The sequence below is a fragment of the Nylanderia fulva genome, unplaced genomic scaffold (assembly GCF_048542155.1).
Source record: "Nylanderia fulva isolate GAGA-0341 unplaced genomic scaffold, ASM4854215v1 Scaffold170, whole genome shotgun sequence".
NCBI lineage: Eukaryota > Metazoa > Arthropoda > Insecta > Hymenoptera > Formicidae > Nylanderia > Nylanderia fulva.
The window spans coordinates 38,055-59,001 of NW_028189946.1; the positions used below are offsets into that span (position 1 = coordinate 38,055).

Genomic DNA, 20,947 nt, shown 5'->3' on the forward strand with positions numbered 1-20,947 from the left:
AACATAGGACTGCAGCTGAATGGCGAAAAGTACTTTTTTCCGACGAATCAAAATTTCAGTTATTCGGAAGTAATGGTAGAAAATATGTACAACGTCCGACAGACACAAGATATAATTCAAGATATCAAATTTCTACTATAAAACATGGTGGTGGTAATGTGATGGTTTGGGGATCATTTTCTTATGATGGAGTTGGTCCATATGGACGCAATAATGTATCGTGATATATTGACACAGCATATGTTGGCATATGCAACTCAAAAAATGCCACGTGGATAGATTTTCCAACAAGATAATGATTCCAAACACTCATTAAAACTAATAAAATCATTTTTTACCACAAAGAAAATCAAAGTTCTTGACTGGCCATCACAATCACCGGACTTAAATCCTATTGAACATTTGTGGCAAGAACTCAAACTACTCAAGGAAAAAAGAAACATTCAAATAAGGCAGAATTATGGAAAAATTTGCAAACTCAAAATTGCATTTCTAACTTAATTGCATCAATGCCTCGCCGTTGTGCTGCAGTGATTGCGTCTAAAGGCATGGCAACAAAGTATTAAGTTTAAAAAAGATTTACTTTATACTTTTTGTTAGTTTTCAAAAATATTTTTTTGTTTTATGAAAATATTAAATATTTGGCGTAATACTATTGCACTGTTTGTAATAAAACATTGTGATAAAATAAAGTATTTAAAATCATTAAGAGTTTGTCAAGCTTATATAATTGAAGTACAAATAAATATATTTGTTTATATATATGAACTTTTGTTTAGCAATTATTGTATAACAAATACATATCTGAAAACCTTTTGGCTCAAAACTTTTGCACGCCACTGTATATAATTAATTTTTATTAGAATAATATATATGCATTGTCAAGATGAATTCTTTAAGTATAAATAAACTTTACATGTATATTCATTATAGTTATATTTCCATCCCAGATAATGACATAATTCGAAATAATTAACACTATTTAACACATAGACTTACTTGCACAAAAACGCGGTGATAGGATCTTCTAATATATCACTCATATCGATTTGACGACCTTTTTCGATAACATTTGGAAGTTTCTTCATCATTAACCAACCTATGTGGCAGAAGAAAAATCCCCTGTTGCTATTATGCGGATCCGCATCCGTATCCGTGTATTTATGATGCACTCTATGATCTCGTACCCAGTCATATAAGTTATTCTAAAAAAAGGATCATTGAAGAAAAGTTCTTCTTTGTCGTAATCTTACAAAATCAACTAAAAATTTATTTACTTGACCAGACATGGAGAACATAATTAATAATATAATTTTTAATGGCCATTTCGCTTTGTAAGCTTGATGAGTCCATAAACGATGAGCACCAGCAGTAATGCCAACTCCTTGCATTATACCGATGAGGAAAACTTGAGGAAAACGGACCAGACAAATTAATTAATATACTTACAACATAATGAATGATAATAGATAATAATAATAATAATAATTAATAATAATAATACTTATAATAATAATGTATTATAAATATATCTCGCAAATGTCATGTGTATCACCTGTGTAATACGTCTATATTCTTATATAACGCTATTTTAAAGTATAGCGATTTTTATTAAATATATTCACCCGCAAAAAAACCGGGTCATCAAACTTTAGCACAATTTTTTAATATCTTTTAATAACAAAAGGTCAGCAAAAATTATTGTATTGTGATGGAACAAAAAACTTAAATTAAAACTTTAATATTTTTCTTAATAACTAAAAATATCAAAATTGAGTTACACACACACACACACACACACACACACACACACAAAATGTGTTTTATAAAGTGACATTAAAATTAGACTTTCAAGAAGAAAAACCTTTTTTTTATATTTTTTTACTATATACAAAAATGTATTGCTCAAGAGAATGGGCTCTTCGATGTAAAAATAAGTTTTTTAAATTTATTTATTTCCTAACAAATTCGTTTCTATGACCTTTTGTAATACAATCCGTTTACGCCTTTAACTTGGATAACACCAACAGGACACATGCATACGTATGTACACGCACAAATTCACATGAGATTTAAACTTATCTTTGCATGGAACATCTTGAGTCCAGTAATTTGTATAGATATAATGATACATTATATAATAGACTAGATTTTAAATCTGCGCTACGCGCGGAAATATATCGGCATTTTTACAATAAAACGCAAATTTCACCGCACTTCCATATTTTAAACTATTTATATAAGTATTGTCGGTCTATTTGTCTGACTGCGAACTATTCATTTATTAATGGACCGATTTTCTCGAAATTTATATAAGTTAAAGGATATACAGACATTACTTAATGAGCAAAATAGAATAGTGAGGAAGCAATGTGCAAGTTGTCAATTTGCACTTTTTTCACATAAAATAACATTTTTGTACGTGTATGTGTGCATGTATATACTTACTTTATGTATGGTTCTTTCGTAAATTTTGAAAATTTATATTCTTTTTAAATTCAAAATTTTATAGAAAATAAATTCTTTTACCGATCAAGCTAAATTCAATACCAAATATCCTTTAATGGTACTTTATTTATGTAAAAACACTTAGCTTGATATCTATGAAAATTAAAAAATGCATATTATTTAAAAATTAAAATTGTATAAAAATTTAAATTTTTCACCGATTATCGCCAAATTCAATACCAAACATCCTTTAATGATAAATTATTTACGTAAAAACAATTTATTCAGATATCTTCAAATTTATGGAAATTAGAGCAACCGCAGACATTTCTTAAAAATTCCAAATTTAAAAAAAATGAATCTTTTTATCAATTCTCATCAAATTTAATACCAACCATCCTTTAATGATATAGTCTATTTATATACAAAAATTTATCCCGGTATCTCAAATTTACAAAAGCAACAGACATTTCAAAAAATTCAAAATTTTATTAAAAATAAAACAGTATAAATTGGTATAAAAATAATAGTAAATAAAAGTTGTACTAGTTTATTTGTATGCCAATTTAGAGTGCTGCAAGTCAAATAGTTCTTGAGATATTTAAATTTAAAAAAATGTGGGTGAGCTCATACATACATACACACGCACATGCGAACATAAAAAAAAGTTATTTTTTGATGTTTTGGAACATTCTAAACACATTGGCATAGAAATGTGAAATTTTTTTTTACAAAAAACAGAGCTTTTTTTAAAGTTTAAAGTTAAAATTAGTACAAACGCTTTTGAAGCCTGTATATTAATTTAGAGAACTTTGACCATATATTAATAAAATAATCGTAATCCAAATTTTTGAGTTTCGTGAAATTTTCCGAAGTCCGAGTAAGCTTCGCAGACATGGCAACGTCGAACATTTAAGAACAGGTCAGACTATGTCACATGGTGCGATATCGCCGTACGTGATATATATATATATATATATATATATATATATATATATATAACTATACATTTTTTAATGGAAAATAAAAAATTGCAAGTTAAATAATGAAATAAAAAAGTGAAATATAAAAGTAAAATAAAATAAAAAAAAGTTTAGAATAGAGTTTAGCTTCACTGTTTACATTGTGGGATTCTCCTGTATCAACTTAAGTCAACATATAACATTTCTCACATTGAATCTTTGATACTGAATATAAGTTTTTTTTTCTTATCAACGATTTTTTAAAAGAAATAATACTGTTACAGTTATTGCACTTCATGTTCTTTCCCAAAATACTTAAATCTACGATGCGCCTTCCAATGCACAGGTTAAGTATATCCCTTTTTCATTAAAAGTGAGGTTTCCTTTTTCTTTCCCTTATTGTTCAGTGTCAGTGTTCTAGACTCGCGACAGTATGGTGAATAGCGCGGGAGTGAACAACAAAAAAAGGTGAAACAATCAAATAAAACGGACAAAACAATATATTTAAACTTTATACAATTATACAAAGAGGCGGTGTTCGCGCAAACAGCAAGAAAAAAACTCGTATTCGACAAACGGTGAAGCGACGGTAAAATGTCCGACGGATGGGCGAACAGCTGAACCGAATTCAGTGACGATTTTTCTAGCACGAGAGACTGCGAAAAAGTGGCTATCCGGGAAATTGGGCGCGTCAATTTATGCCCTCGATTTTTCAGAGAGTTGCGCGAGATTCTATCGCCGTCTAAACACGCGACAATAAAGAAGCGAGAAATCCTTTTGAAAGTCGAAGGACAAACAGTTTGTTTGGATTTATTGACTCACGGGACGGTTGCCCGTGAGCGTTTAAACGACCGCAATTTCGGCAAGCGGCGCGCGCTAGGCTCTCATGATTCGCTGGCGGCCCGATCGCGTGCCGAGTTTGATTCGGTTTAGTCGCTTGTCTAATTACGCGCACACTCGCACTCTTACACACACACACACACACACATACGCGCGCGCGCGCGCACGCACTCCTTATCATCCAATCTGCAACACTTTTCTTTCTTATTAGCTTTCCTGCACTTTTCCTTCTGCAATAGCTGCTTTTATGTTATATATCTTTAAAAATATCAAGTAAAAAATTCCTATTTGCTTGTATATTGTATAAAACAATTAATGTATTAAAAAAAGACCAACTTATCGAGCAATTCGTGAGATGTTGTATCGAATTAAAATTTATTCCATATATATATTAAACAATAAAACATTATATAAAAAATACAAACAAAAATCATCTATATAAAAGAATAAACGTTTCAACCGCACGCGGTCTTCTTCAGCGTTACACAATGTTAAATTAGTTTTTTACAATTCTTACAAAAAGATAAATCATAATATTATTAAAAATTACTGTTAATTCGTTACTTCGAGTCGAGAATTTATAGGAAATTTTTGCGTGTTACAATTTGTCATATTTTATTTATCATAAGAGTGTTCGCCGTGATGTGATCTTTTGATGTTAATCGAATCTCGTAAAATTTCATCGTTTTTATGCGAGAAATTCTTAATATCCATAGGCGTTTGCGTCGTTTCTTTTAACAGTTTTTAAACAAGTTTTTAGAAAAGTTGAAGATATTATCAAAAGAAAACCAACGATCTAACACGACACCTCATTTCGAACTATATGATATATCTTTCTTTATATCATATTTGACATATATTTGACATTTCTCTTGCCGAAAAGCAACGTTCCCACGATTTCTCTTCTGCTTTTATTACGTAATACAAAGGTTAATTTATTTTTTATTTTTCTTATTATATATTTCATTATTTTTTGTCATTTTAACATCATAAAAATTCATTTTTTTATTGTTAATATTTTATATAGAAAAATTTTATGTATATTATGATATTTATTAAATAAACTTTGTTTGGACTCATGCAGTCAGGGTACAACATCAAAAGGCAATTCCTCCGGTTGCGGCTGAATCCTAACTCCGAAGGAAGCGGAGGGGGTTGCAATTGGGGGGGGGGGGGGGGGGCAAGGAGAGGCCACGCGGGTCTGGCGGGCGCACTTGTCCGGCCGTCCGGGGCGTCTGGCCTTTCCTCACGGACGTAGATGCAGCAGGTGAGGTCCTCTCACCGTAAGGCACCGGAGGAGGGCAACACCGCTGTAGAGAGGGTTCTTCTCCTTCAGAGAAGGACCCTCTAGTGAGGCTCTCCGGGGTGGACGCCAAATCCCCTATCCCTTGGGAAGAGGAGGAAGCACCACTCTGGAGGCGGGGGGTGACGGCTCGAGCGGTGACCTCGCCTCTCATACTTTGTAGGAGGGCGCGGCGTGGGGTCGGTGTCGCCCTGCGCTGCAACCGCGGTTGGTCCACACGATGAGTAGAGGGGGTGTTGTCCTCTTCAAGGGCGGCATTCCCCGAGAAGGAAAGGCGGGAGAACGGCAAGACGGCATGGGATATCAGCATCCTCACCGTTCCCCACCAAACGCCCGAGTATGGACACCCGTTGTGGTTTTAGTGCGGTAGGTCTTGGGCCCCCTGGCCAAACCATTCGTGGTTTGGTCAAGGGGAACAAGGAGTCCCACATAACTCACGTCCTCAACCCGGAGGGCGGGAGTACCATGAGGTTTTCACAACGTATAAAAAAAGAGTACAACTACATTGAAATTAAAGAAAAAATAAAAATAAAGAACAATAGTCTTCTCAAAAAAATTTGCAATATTTTGGTACTAATATTGAGAAAATCGGTCCATTAATGAATGAGTAGTTTGCGGTCAAACATTCAGAGACGGTACTTACATGTATATACAATATATAATGATAATGAAATAGATAATGATAGTCGCTTTTAGTGGTCATTTTAAATGAGACTTTTAAACAAAATAATTTTAAACTTGAAATAAATGGGCTATAAGAGTCTAACGCGGATCATGTTCGTGCATTGGATAACGAAAATTAATTTTTTGCTATGCCTTATAATTGTACACAGGACATGAAATGTGTTTAGCACGTGCCAAGACTTTATTTCGGGATAAATCTAAATTCAAGAATTTGATTTCTATGTCGTTTGCCAATAGGTTATTGTTAGTGGTAAAAGTAATCGCCCGGCAAGCGAAAGACTCGGGTCCGATTTCCATTTCAGTGACTTCGAATCAATATTTTTCTCGTCTACATCTCTTCAGAGAGATCAGAGGAAACCATAGGAATTAAAATTTCGAATTGAGATTTATTCCTAAATAATTTTAGCAATGTGTTAAGCAAATTTTGTGCCTTGTGCATAATTATAAGGCATAACGAAAAATTAATTAATATTCGTCATTATATTTTATATACTGTGACGTGACATTTTGTACTGTCCGTCACAAGGGCCGAAGGCCCGGCCGGGAAGGCGGGAAATTCGGGAACCTTTGCTTTCTCGCCAATCTTTGAGAGAGAGAGAGCACCCGAAAAATCATTTTTGCGTTTTCTACCGCGTCGGAGGATGCGCTTCGCGCATCCGTTTCGCGAATTACTTTTTGTATGATTTTTGTTTGAGCGATTTTTGGCGTTCTCGGCGAGCAATTTTGCATAGGGTACGTGTCTCAACCGAGGAAACCAATAGAGAGAAAGAGTGAGAGGACGGAGAAAACGAAGAGGACGATTGAGGACCGAGCAGAAGCCACCAAGTCCGGATCACGCCCGGTAAATATCATTTTCACCTAGATTTTCTGGATTGTTCCTCCCGTTAAGAACCTGGGTACCGCCGTAAAATGTTCCTTCTTCCGCAGAGATTCCGGCCAGAGACGGGGATGGCCACTCTCTCGCGAGAGGCGAGAGAGCCCCGGAAACGAAAGGCGCGGGAGATACCCTGCCTCGAGCCCCGCAGATCCGGATACACCGAAATCCCACCATCGATCAAACAATCGATCTGGCGGATTTTTGGGGAGGAATTGCAAAGAGGTGCACTCGTAGGAGTCTTCCCGACGGCCCCTAAAGAGGAATAACGGAACCCGAAGCGGAAACACAGAGGAACGGCGAGGGAAAATTTACATCAAGAAAATTCGCAGGGCCCCGCGGGGTACCCGGCGGCCCTGCCAGGATAAGGAGCGCCACGGGTGGAAAATGCCAAATTTATTATCGGCGTGATCCCGGCAGGCCTCTTGCTTGTCACTGTCTGGCGGAGCGTCGACGAGAGCGGAGGTTCCTGCGTTTGGATGCCGAAGCCTCGAAGGACCCACCGATACCGGTGAGACGAACGGCCCTATTTACTTTGTAAAGCCGCTAACTTTTTTCTTTTTTTTGTGAGTACCGTATACGGGAGAGAAGCGTGTCACGGCCGCGGCCGGTTAATAGATTCACCGGTAATTTCGTGATTTTGAGAGTTTGATTTAGAGTTTCGTTCCGCGTAGAGTTTATCCCGGCGCCCGGTCGACCGCGTGCTCTCTCCCGCGCGTATATTAAGAGAGGCTCTCTCTCCCGCGGGTACGCCGACAGTCGCCGCGATTTTTGTCACGTTAATGTAAAAATTAAGGTATCGTCTTGTAATTACTGTACCGTTCTCGTCTGTTAGAGTTTCTAGATCGGAGAATAGAGAATTATTTAGAGTCACGCATCCGAAATAGCGTATTCTCTCTCGCGCATATCCTTATCCGTGCCGTCTTCGGATTCTTTGTGAAATATTGCGAGGGACGACCGGCTTGAGCGATCTCAAAGGAAGTCGCGCGGGACCTACTACAGTTTACGGAAATTTCGTACTGTCTAGAATCCTCAGAATGAATTACGTCGCACGGACCTTATTAAGTCCCGTGCGTTAATAATTATTCGACACGTAGGCGTGCGAATTTACTTCCGGGTCCCGCGTGTCGTCCGATATCACCGCGTCGGGTCGTTTCAAAGGCGCGGAACAATAATAGGTATCTATCTCTGACGATTTTCCGATTTAGCTGACGATAGTCGACGCATAGTTTCCGTTCCGCATAGCAGGCTCTCCGTTCTTCTTTTCCACTAACACTATAGTACTGGCATATTTGGAGATGCTATGGCAAGCGATTCCTTTTCGATCCATTAATCAACAATTTGGCTCACCGTGTTTTGCTGCTTTGCCGACAATCTGCATAGATTTTGATAGATTGGGATTTCGTCTTTGAACGCCAGTTGCATCTTTACGCCAGTATCTTTCGTTTTTATGAGATAATTTTCAATTAATCTCTTGACACTCTGTTTCAGGTCCGGATCTGTCACGTGGTGCAAAGGAATCTTGTTCTTCGCATTCTCAACCTCGATGTTTTCCACGTTAATGCACACTATTCATTCCAGTTGGCGTCTTCGTCTTTTCCGTGGATACTCGTCTTTGACTTGTCGTTCTCTAGCTTACTCAGCGTCGCCTGCCGTTTTTGTATACGTAGTTTGGCGAGATCGGACAATTTGCCACCTAGGATGAGATCGTGTCCGGTATAATGGTCAGGGACCACGTCAATGTTCATCGGGAACGTCAAACCGTCTATCACTACGTTCGCTGTAAATCTTCCAAGTGTACACTGGTTCGTTGCTCCCACGCCGTTGAACTTCATCTACTCTGGTCGTATTGAAGGCGTACCCAATACACGTAGAGACTAGATCGGGCAAGGTGCAGATCGCTACCCGGATCAATCACGGCTGTGACAATCTTCTCCAGGATTCGTACAATTTTATACGTCTTCTTATCATTATGGGACTGGAGCGCATTAACTCTGGTCAGGGCTTTTTTCTTGCTTATCGCCTCCGATTCCTTGGGGCACTTTGCTGTAATGTGGCCGAATTCATTACACGAATAACATTTGGAGCCTTTTACCTTGTTTGGGCAATCCTTTTTCAGGTTCTTCGAATCGCCACAGTTAAAACACCGTTTTGCTGTAACCGTTGTCAACACCTGATTCGGATTATTCATCAATTTCTCCTTACCAGATGTCTGCTGCTTTGTTTTATTCTTACCAGTTGTTGCTGCTTTGCTTTATTCTTGTTAGCACGTTGTGTTTCATACAGCATAAACTTCTGTCGTAACTCTTTTATTGATGTCGCGCTATATAGAATGGCTTTGTTTGATTCGTGGTTCTATATGCCATCAATGATATATTGTATCTTAACCTCTATTTCGATTTTTGCGTGGTTTGCCAATTCTAAGACGCGATAAATGTACTCCTGACACGTTTTCTCTGGTTTCTTCGTTACTTTACTCAGCTTCTTATGTATTTAATGTCTTACCGAATTCTTCACAGAGCGTCTTCTTGAACTCGCGATACGACTGAGTATGCCACTCGAAATTCGCAAACAAAATTCGATTTTTGTCGATCCTTGCAACAATTTTTTAACGTAGATGATCTTCTGCACATCTGTTCACCCGCACAAATCAGCTGTTTCTTTGAATGATATAAACCATGTCTTCACATTTTACGTGCTATTGCCACTAAAGGTTAATAGAACATCCTCTACGTCTTTGTACATCAATGTTACTTGTCCCGTTCTTCGTCCGTCATGACGTTTGTTGTATATGTCACGAAAACGTATAGCTGCACGGGCGTCTTGATCGCGGGTCGGTGTCATCACTGCTCTCCCAGCGCCATCTTGATTGTCATCGTGAAATATATCGCGGGGCAACATGACCGCTCGGCCATTTCGACCGTGCGTCGGTGTCGTCACCATTTTGGCGCCATTTTTATCGTCGTCACTTTCATCTTCATCGCTTTTATCTTTGTCACACGTAATTTTGCGAGGCCGCTCGTAGCCTTTTGTGCACAGCACTGGTTTTAAGCTTACAGGCAATTCGAGCTCTTGTAACCTTTGTTTAAGCTGCACTTTTGTTAGATTCTTGAATCGTATTTTTGTTTTCATGCTCGTCGTTCGTCTCTTCTCGTTTATCTCGCTCATTCGTCGGTTGTGAAACCTCACCTTCCAAGGCCCTCCATAATCTTTCATACAAGCCCGCCTTAGTGTTTGTCGTCTGTAGTCCGAGCTGTTCGAGTCTTCTTACGAGCTCTTCCACCGTCAATTCTTCCAGTACGTCCGGTATGGTGGGCGCCATTTTTATCGTTTTCTAATTTTGCTGCCAATTTTGTACGTATAAGTCGACTCGAGTCTTGCATCGTTTGCCGTTTGCGCGTTTCACACCGTTTGCAATCACCACCGAAATGTGTTTCTTAGGCCGCTTTGCCCAATACGCTTATGATTATGATCAAGGCACGTCGTCGTGCCGTCTTCTCACTTTATCACCTTATCACGCCTTCCGATGACGATTCCGCTGTCATAATCCTTGCTCGCGATCCCGGACAAGTCCCCAAGTTTGTGGGAATAAGTGTTGAAAACTACGCGATGTGCGAAATCAATCGCTCGTTACAACTACAACTTGCTCGAAAATATCTCTCGCGACACGCGGCTTAACCAGTTACCGCCATACTGTTCTTCTCTCTTGGGAGGGTTCGTCTCAGGGATTTCTTCTCCATGCATGCTCCCTCGCTTTTCACCAATCTAAGGTTGGGAGCAGTCGGGAGTAATAAATATAACAAAAGGTTACGTATTTCGGTAATTGACTAAAAAGTGTACCACAAATTTTACATTGTAGCGGTATATGCCACAAGAAGCGGTGCTTAGTTTCACCGCTAGGCGGCTCGCGCCCGCTAGATAAACCTGCATGTGAAAAACAGCGTGCGCGCTACATATGCAAGCGGCGCGGAGTACTGGGCACCTCCGCTAGGCGTCGCAAGCCGACTTTTACTTTTCCGTGAGCTAAAAATAATTCACGAGAAATATAAGTAGGACCCCTGCAGAGCCAATTACACAATTATTGTTGTGGCTCTCGCATTAAGCCCATCGGTCAGAAAAAAACCCGGCCAACACCGCTGCATCTTTTCTCCAAGAGGAAAATCACCGGCGGCCCTCTACCTGATGCTAAGCACCTGGGCCACAGCGCTCTTCCTGCGATTACTAAGCGACAAGTGCTCCGAAGCAGGCGCACTACCGTCTCCGTCAGATGCTCTACCGCCGTCACCGAAAGTAAGCGCCCCGACTCTGGCTATGTTCCACCACTGCCAGGTGCTAAGCGCTCGATCTTCAGTGTTCTACCGTCATCATTGAGCGCCAAGCGCAAATCATCGTCCAGGTCATTCTCCCAACGCACAAACAAGCACCGAAAGCAACAATGAGCTCAAGAGAAGCAGCATACGCCTTCTTCGATTCCCGATACCACGCACTGAGAATCGGATACCTTGAAGCAAAGTTGCAGCTCGTCGATAGTGTTGTCGGACGACAGCCAAGAACCGCAAAAGCTACTCTAGAGAAGACGTCTCAGTACCTGGAGTGGAAGCTGACACCCTGGGGCACTCCAAAGTCGCGCTCTATAGGTACGCAGACGGATGCCGCAAAAGCCAAACCAAGCAGGTACCAGGTAATCAAGACGGTTGCCTACATCTCTACTAAGAAGATTTGTGACAGGTAGACTCAAATAAAAAAGCGCGGGGGTCAGAGAAAATATATTTCCGCGCTTTATACACTTACATCCAAAACAAATGGACAGATGTAAATACACTATTCAAAAAAAAAAAAAAAAATAGGGAACACTATTTAAACTTTAAAATTTAGGCAATTTTCAAACATTCACTGTTGAAACTCTGCGAAAAATCATCGTAGGACAAATATTAAAAAAGCGTTTTATAGCTCGAAGTTTCAACTTTAACGCACAGTTGATGGATTTTTAAATTTTGTTAATCTTTTTTATTGTATGCTTTAAAAACGAACATACCGTTTTGTTTCTTAAAATTATGTACCTTTAATAACTTGAAACTCGATAAAAAAATTTTCTTCCAAAAATTCATCTAACTTTTCAGAAAGTACATTTTTCCTATAAGACGTTTTTTTTTAAAGTTTTCTACGATTTTTTGTGACCGATTTACACGATTTTGAAGCAAACTCTATATTTTTTAGAGGTTATGTTATAACTCGGTGAAAAATTATCGTAGACAAAAGATTAAAAAAGCATTTTAAAGCTCAAAATGTCAACTTTAACGCAGTGATTATAAAAAATTTTTTTTATTTTCCTCATTTAGTGCTAAATCTAAAAATAATGATTTGTTTCTTAAAATTGCATGCTTGACACACCGTAGTTTAATAAAAAATTTTTTCGAAAAATTCAATTCACGTTTCAAAAACTACAACATTTTACCTACAAAACGTTTCTAAAATTTTCTTACAATTTTTTTTCACCGATTTACATAATTTCAAAGTCAATTTTTTTTTTTGAAAAAGGACGTATACCACCGACATTAGCGTTACTTAAAGTGCATCACGTGGAAGTTGCCGGATTTTGCACATTATGTGTATGTGCATGTAATGCTAATGTCGGTGATATACGTTATTTTTCAAGAAAAAAGGTTGACTTTGAAATCATGTAAATCGGTAAAAAAATTGTAAGAAAATTTGAAAAAAAGCATTTTGTAAGTAAAATGTAGTTTATGAACGTGAATTGAATTTTTTGAAAACATTTTTTATCAAACTGCGGTGTGTCAAACATATGCAATTTTAAGGAACAAATCATTATTTTTAGATAAGAAATATATGTCGGTTCTCAATATTATTAATAATAATAATACATGAATTTTAAATCGGCCAATAGAGCCCAAGCGCGAAAAATTAATTCTTCGGAACTGTATTTCTTGGTTTGAGATTACTAAATTCCATATATAAATTAATCTCGAACTTATATATGGAGAAAAATAGGCGAGAAAAATATAGGTCCGAAAAGTCGTTAGTTTGTAAGAGCAGTCGCCCGGAAAGTGAAAGACGCGGGTTCGATTCCCGCTTCAGCGACTTTTTGGACCTATATTTTTCTCGCCTATTTTTCTCCATATGTAAGTTCGAGATTAATTTATATATGGAATTTAGTCATCTCAAACCAAGAGATACAGTTCCGAAGAATTAATTTTTCGCGCTTGGGCTCTATTGGCCGATTTAAAATTCATGTATTATTATTATTAATAATATTGAAAGCCGACATATATTTCTTATTTATTTACGCCTGGGCCTAATCATGGCGTTATTTACTAACATCTACTAAAAGGCAAATGGAAAATATAGGATCGAAAGGGTCTGAATAGCTTAGTTGGTAAGAGCAGTCGCCCGGAAAGTGAAACGCGCGGGATCGATTCCCGCTTCAGCGACTTTTCGGACCTATATTTTTCTCGTCTATTTTTCTCCATATGTAAGTTCGAGATTAATTTATATATGGAACTTAGTAATCTCAAACCAAGAGATACAGTTCCGAAGAATGAATTTTTTGCGCTTGGGCTCTATTGGTCGATTTAAAATTCATGTATTATCATTATTTTTAGATTTTTTAGATTAGATTTAGCACCAAATAAAAAAAATAGAAAAATTTTTTATAATAACCGATAGCGCGTTAAAGTTGACATTTCGAGCTTTAAAATGCTTTCTTAATTTTTTGTCTACAGTATTTTTTCACAGAGTTACGACATAATCTCTAAAAAAATATAGGATTTGCTTCAAAATTGTGTAAATTAGTCAAAAAAAATTGTAGGAAACTTTAAAAAAAACGTCTTGTAGGAAAAATGTGTTTTCTGAAACGTTAGTTAAATTTTTGGAAAGAATTTTTTTATGGAGTTTCAAGTTGTCAAAAATACGTAATTTTAAGAAACAAAACAGTATGTTTGTTTTTAAAGCATACAATAGGGAAGATTAACAAAATTTAAAAATCTATCAACTGGGCGTTAAAGTTGAAATTTTGAGCTTTAAAATGCTTTCTTAATGTTTGTCCTACGATGATGTTTCGCATAGTTTCAACAGTTTAAAAATTGTCTAATTTTTAGGGTTTAAAAAGTGTTCCTTATTTTTTTTTACTAGTGTATATGTATATACAATGTATATGTCAAACATTGCGTATTTCATAAACTACCTTCTCTCTACTTATATCCTCTGCGTCCAACCAGCGAATACGCTACATTATAATTGAAAACAAGATTCAGACTTAAAATAAAATAATTACAGGAATGATTTGTTTTTGACTTGTTTGCTGAATCTTTCGAAATAATACTGACAGAGGTAGCAGCAGCAGTACAGTCTTCAACAGATATATCTGGATTTTTCCTTCTTATAATGTATTTTTCTATTATTCCATTATTACACTAGAAAACACGTAAAGGTTGGTAAAGTTTAAGTTTCATCTAGCTACACATAAAAACTATAAATCTCAAACTTGTTAAGTTTGAGTCAAAACACGCTGTTTACATATCACTAGTAAAGAACAGATGTACAAGCTATACTCTATGTGAAATAATTTGCTGCTGTTAGCTGTCAGCAGTGCCAGCGTATCAAACGAAAAGACACTAAACAAATGAGCACAACTTCATGCACGCGTGCCAACTATCGCACGAGTGCGTTCGATAATACTACTCGTAAAGTAGAATTAAGAAATTTATCCATTTACGATTTTAAGCCTGGATTTCCATATCTACTCATGAGTGAAATCTAGATTTATCCAGACTATCCCTAGCGGTAGTGGCGCCTCTGATTGTGAAAATAGCAAAATGGTAAACGATTTTTCGCGTCAGTTTAGTTCGTTCTATCTGCACACGAGTTTAGTCCCAAATATTTTGAGACACTCTGTGTATATTGTCAGAAAAAAATATATCAGAATGAAACATAAAACATCTTATAAACTTTATTCATTTTTTGACTATTCTATTTTAATAATTTTTTACGCCAAATATCGATTTAAATTGTTAAATAATGATCGTATATCAATGTGTACGTTTGAATTTTTTCTTTATTAGAAATGCCGTGTGCGCAAGCATCTTTATTAGTTACGTATTTCCGAAATATATATATATATATATATATATATATATGTATTTCTGTTCGATTCATTTCCGGATCACGGACAGTTACTTCTCGGCTGTCACGTATAGTACACCTGTTTGCACATCTTTATAAATTTTCTATTTTGTGTCGTACAATAAATTTTCTGTTTGATAAAAGTGCAAAAGTATTGATTTATTTATGAATCCAATAAATTCCCAACAAAAATTATAGTCAAAAGTGAGATATGTGATTGCCAGTCCAATTTTAAAAACCAAAGAAAAGTGAGCTTTATTGACTAACACTAGCTAGATCTTACAGACGACGTTTTGACCCTAAATTGGGTTCTTTTCAGGCTGCTATTCAAAAAACAAAAAACTAAATGCTCATAGTGTCAATTTTATAACTACGACATTTTAGTAAAAATTTTAACTGTTGTTCAGATTTTATGATTTTCCTGTTGGTGTTCATCCACATTTTTAAACACGCAGTATTAATCCTTTCATATTCTCTCGAGATACCGTCGAAAAAACCTTCTGTTCCAAGTATTACCATTATTAGATCCAGGTGTGTGAATAATCAAAAGTAAAATGTGATTGCCAGTACAATTTTAAAAACCAAGGAGAAGTGAGCTTTATTGACCAACACTGGCTAGGTGTAAGAATCTTTATCACAAAAGAGACGACGTTTCAACCCTGAATTGGGTCCTCTTCAGGCTCTTATTCAAAAAACAAAAAAAAGAGGACCCAATTTAGGATCAAAACGTCGTTTCTTTTGTAATAAAGATTCTTACATCTAACCAATGTTGGTCAATAAAGCTCACTTTTCCTTGGTTTTTAAAATTAGACTGGCAATCACATTTCACTTTTAGTCACACACCTGGACCTAATAATGGTTGTACTTGGAACAGAAGGTTTTTTCAACGGTATCTTGAGAGAATATGGAAGGATTAATACTGCGTGTTTAAAAATGTGGATGAACACCAACAGGAAAATCGTAGAATCTGAAGAACAGCTAAAATTTTTACTAAAATGTTGCAGATATAAGATAGACACTATAAGCGTTTAGTTTTTTTTTGTTTTTTGAATAAGAGCCTGAAGAGGACTCGATGTAGAGTCGAAACGTCGTCTCTTTTGTAATAAAGATTCTTACATCTAGCCAGTGTTGGTCAATAAAGCTCACTTTTCCTTGGTTTTTAAAAATTCTAGTGTTGTGTTTAAAAAAAATGACCTCAAAATTGCAAAAATGCTTTCTCTTAGAATAAAATTATGCTTACGACGTCTCCTTCGAAATCTTACAACTTTTGTATGAAACGTTTTTCCATACTTTTCATATTTTTTAACATATTTACTTGGGACAATTAAAACGGAACACTGTATATATAATATATAGACCAAATTATTTTTATTATGTGCTTTGTGGTAATTAAATTGTGTTTTGTTGCGATTGACACAACGTTTGCAATGAAATCAAAATTATATAATAAAAATGAAAGCTGCCCAGTTTTTATCGTGCTTCTATTTTATTATTTTTTATCATGTAAGTTTATTTGAATAGTAAAACATGAAAAGTAGGCCAAATATACGAGCCGAAATGATTTAGATGTAAGAATAATTAAAAATTTTTATTCATAATATAAAAGTAGACGTTTCGACCTTACTAGGTCTTTATCAATACAATCAACCGCAAGTATAAAATTATAAAATATAATAAAGAAATTTAAACATAATTTCGCAAGCTATGTAAAGACGAAACTTCGATTATCATTCGATTTAATTACAATGGTTGAAACAATTATTCTTAGATGTCTTATGTTTAAGACCCTCTCTCAATTAAATGCACGGAGTCCAAATTGGTCGTTGGACAGCGCGAACGATCTGTTCCGGCATCTTCACGAAATGAGTCCAATTAATTCAAGCCATATTGATGTTATGTGTTGGTTGTTGCGACTCAGCAATATCAAGGAATAATATGTGTCATTATTATGTCGTAGCCTGTTTATATAGTCAATAGTTAAAGGTTAATTTATTTATTTTTTATTAAAAAAGTGTGTCAGATAATTCTTCTAAAATGTCAAAATAACAGCTTTCAAGAGATTCGATGTCTTTCTTTAAATTTATACTGTTTTTATGTTCTTTTATGTATAACATTTCAGAAATAAGTCTTTTATAGTTGATTTCATGATCTAATATTTCAGTCCCTTCCCTTCAATGGTTGTTTCAACCATTGTAATTAAATCGAATGATAATCAAAGTTTCGTTTTTACATAGCTGGCGAGATTATGTTTAGGTTTTTTTATTATATTTTATAATTTTATACTTGCGGTTGATTGTATTGATAAAGACTAAGGTCGAAACGTCTACTTTTATATTATGAATAAAAATTTTTAATTATTCTTACATCTAAATCATTTCGGCTCGTATATTTGGCCTACTTTTCATGTTTTATTAATTTTAAATTTTACACGAGCGTTGATTTGTATTTTTATTGTTTTATTTAAATAGCTTTAATTAGTCATTCCCAATTTTCACAACTATGCCATCCTTAGTAAATGCACGACAATCTTTCAATTAAATTGTTGTATATGTAAAACATTTACACATATTTGTAAACATATTTCTAAATATGTAACACACAAAAAAATTTTTTTAAATTACATTGACCAACAAAATTTTATCATTTTCAAATTGTTTTTGAGGAATGGGTTTTTTTTTACAAATTAATAAAAAATAAAAAATTAGTAAATAAAAATTTACGGCTCGTAAAAAATTAAATAAAGTAGAACGTACATAAACAGGTCAACTTAAAAACGAGCAAATTATTTAGGTGTACAAATAATTAATTTATTGACATAAAATAAAATAAAACGTATACGTTTTGACTGTAACGACAGTCTTCCTCAATACATAATTTCGTAAAGAATGTCACTGTTCGAGATTTTTAATAATTGGAAAGACATGAAATTAAATCGACTAAAACGCATTTTTATGCAAAATTAAACAACACAATGACTATGATCTGGCTACCACAACATGTGACTTAAATACATTGCTGAATAATTCGGATCTCATTCCGTTCAAACGCAAAGATACGAATATCAGGATTCCTTAAGCTGTCAGTTATTACCACGTCACAAGTCTCTTTCTATGGTCCATATTTAATAGTGTTAATTTTGAGCTATTACAAAAAATTTTTATATTTATACATAATTATGCTTTATATAGTCCATTGTTAAAAAACCTTGACTATGCTAAGTATAAATTAATAGTGGCCCACTTACTTGTGTGTCAAACTGATGAAACTTAATTTTTAACATTGTTAACGAGTATTGAAGGAAGTTTTAACTGATAAACAAGTCAAATCAAACTATTGCTTAAATATTAATCCGCAAGGTTATAAGTTTATTATTATATTAGGATAACATCGACAACTTTTTTAATAAATCAAAATAGGCAATGTCAAGATGTTCCGTGTCTTTTTGTGGATTAATACTATCTTTTTACAATTTAATTACGTTAAATAAGAATCTGGTTTTGAAAATACTAAATAAACTCTGATTTTTTAAATAAACTGGGTCAAAAGGGTAAAACACATGTTTTTAGAACATCTATAGAAAAACAACGGAAGCTCCTGCAACCTTCTAATTAAGATGAAATGAAAGCTTAAACATTGCTCTTTTATGCTATTTTAACATCGCGTATAAATATCAGAATTATTTATAAATACGATTTAATGTTTATATAAATATGAGTTTGTTAAGAAACTCTTGTTTTAATCATAAAGATGTGCGCTTGCGAGCAACTTCAAGTTAATGACACCTAATATTTTGATCTGTAGCTTAAAAGGGCAAGGTTTAAGTTTACATTTTATCCTAATTAAAAGGTTCTAGAAGCTCCCGTTGTTTTTCTACAGATGTTCAAAAATGATCAAAAACACGTTTTTTTGTACATTTGTTTTGTTTAAAAATTAGAGCCAATTCATTATTTTCCTTTTCAGATTCGGATTCTATGGGAAAAAATCTATCAGAATTAGTTGCCATTGGCCCGACAAATCCGGGTTGGCTAGTGTATCAGCCTCATTAAAAAAACAACAAATTTAATATTTTTTACAGGGAGATTAAAGGAGTAACACAGGAATTAGAGATCCAAACCAAGGATACTATTCCTAATCAACAAAAAATTAATTTTCGTAAACGCGTTAGGCTCTACAGCCGATACACACACACACACACACATATTATATATACATATGTGTATATATATACTATATATATATATATATATATATACATATATATTGTAATTATATATAATATATATATATATATATATTTTGTGTGTTAATATTTTTTATTTAAATTTTTATTTATAAATAAATATTCAAAGTAATAAAATTACAATTTTGTAAAAAATACTCACACCAAAGGCTTGTTTTGATATCTTCGAACCAATTAAAAGTTAAAAATCCATATAACATGCCAGTATGAAAAATAATCATATATATGATATTGAACCACTTCAACTCAGTCCTGAACGTGAATAATCCTTCAGAATTTATATGTGTCTTCTTTTGATTCTGCATACCATTTTTATCATTTGTAATCTTTGTGATGATTGAAAATTCTTTCTTTTGAAAATTTTCCTTGACCTGTATTTCAGGATTCGCACTCGAAATATTAACTGCCATCTCCGTTTATGAAGATCACTAAATCAGTAAATATAGATTACCTTAATAGATTGTTACTTTTTTTCTAAAAGTCGATGAAAAATTAAACTTTGTTCTTGCAAAATATCAGATAATATATGTACTTTAACACTTTATTTAATGCAATGATAAGAATAATGTATCTTTCTGAATTCTGACCGTGTTTTTTTTGCTCGCTCACTCGCTCTCGCTCTCTATTATTTCAAATTATAAAAAAACTCGTACTTTATATATAATTAGTGTTCTTGCACATCATAGTTATATAAGTCATAAGTTATCGAAATTGTTATTTTATTGTTATTAGATATTAGATATATATATAACATTTCTGTACGCTTATATGGCAATTTGTGTGAAATATTTATATATGTTCCAAAAGTCTGGAAACGGTTGAATATTTTTTCTATAATACATATTAGAAAAAAATGTTTCAAACAAAAATTATAAGACTTATAAAAAATTTTAAATGTTGAACAAAACAGGAAAATTGGAATTGCTTGCGATGTGAGATTATATGTACATTGAGTTTGATTAATATCGGAAGTATTATAATTTTCACGGTCCATAACTCAAAAAATACTTTATAGAAAAATAATTTGTTATAATGTTTTGGAAAGCTCTCGATATAAGCTATAAGAATATGTAATACATATTAAGAGGTTCCAGATATAGGAAGATGGTGGCGTGTGGAAAGGACGGTTTGAAAAGTGCTCCGAGGAAAAGTTGAAGTTATGAATTATTTATGGAGGTGAAGAAGGTGGAGTGTTGGCATTAAGTGGCGGGTAATAGTGGAAAGTAAAAAGAGGGAAGAGAAAGTGGAGGAAAAGGCAAGTAGGTGAAGGAAAAGAAGATAAGTGAAGAGGTAAGATCAGTTGTGGAACAATCGACACGTGGCAGATGGCACGGGAAGATGCACGGCGAGAGAAGGAAGAGATTGCAGGACGGAAGAAATAAAGGAGAAGATGACGGAAGAAGAAAAAAATGAAGAAGGATGGCAAACGAGAAGAGGAAAGAAGGAAGGAAAGCGAA

General features: G+C 34.9%; 1 protein-coding gene across 2 annotated transcripts in view; it reads right to left on the reverse strand.

Annotated features, from left to right (window-relative positions):
- LOC146723737 (acyl-CoA Delta-9 desaturase-like) overlaps positions 1-20,947 on the reverse strand; it is a 57,427-nt gene that overhangs the window by 23,088 nt on the left and 13,392 nt on the right. Inside the window, exons 2-4 of one of the 2 annotated variants that reach the window (XM_085481272.1) lie at positions 19,633-19,918; positions 1,278-1,408; positions 1,000-1,205 (exon numbers count right to left, since the gene is read on the reverse strand). In XM_085481272.1, the coding sequence (XP_085337398.1) occupies positions 1,000-1,205; positions 1,278-1,408; positions 19,633-19,900 (605 nt within the window). In that variant the 5' untranslated portion in view covers positions 19,901-19,918. The remainder of the gene's footprint in view (positions 1-999; positions 1,206-1,277; positions 1,409-19,632; positions 19,919-20,947) is intronic. The other variant, XM_085481273.1, reaches the window with a different exon arrangement.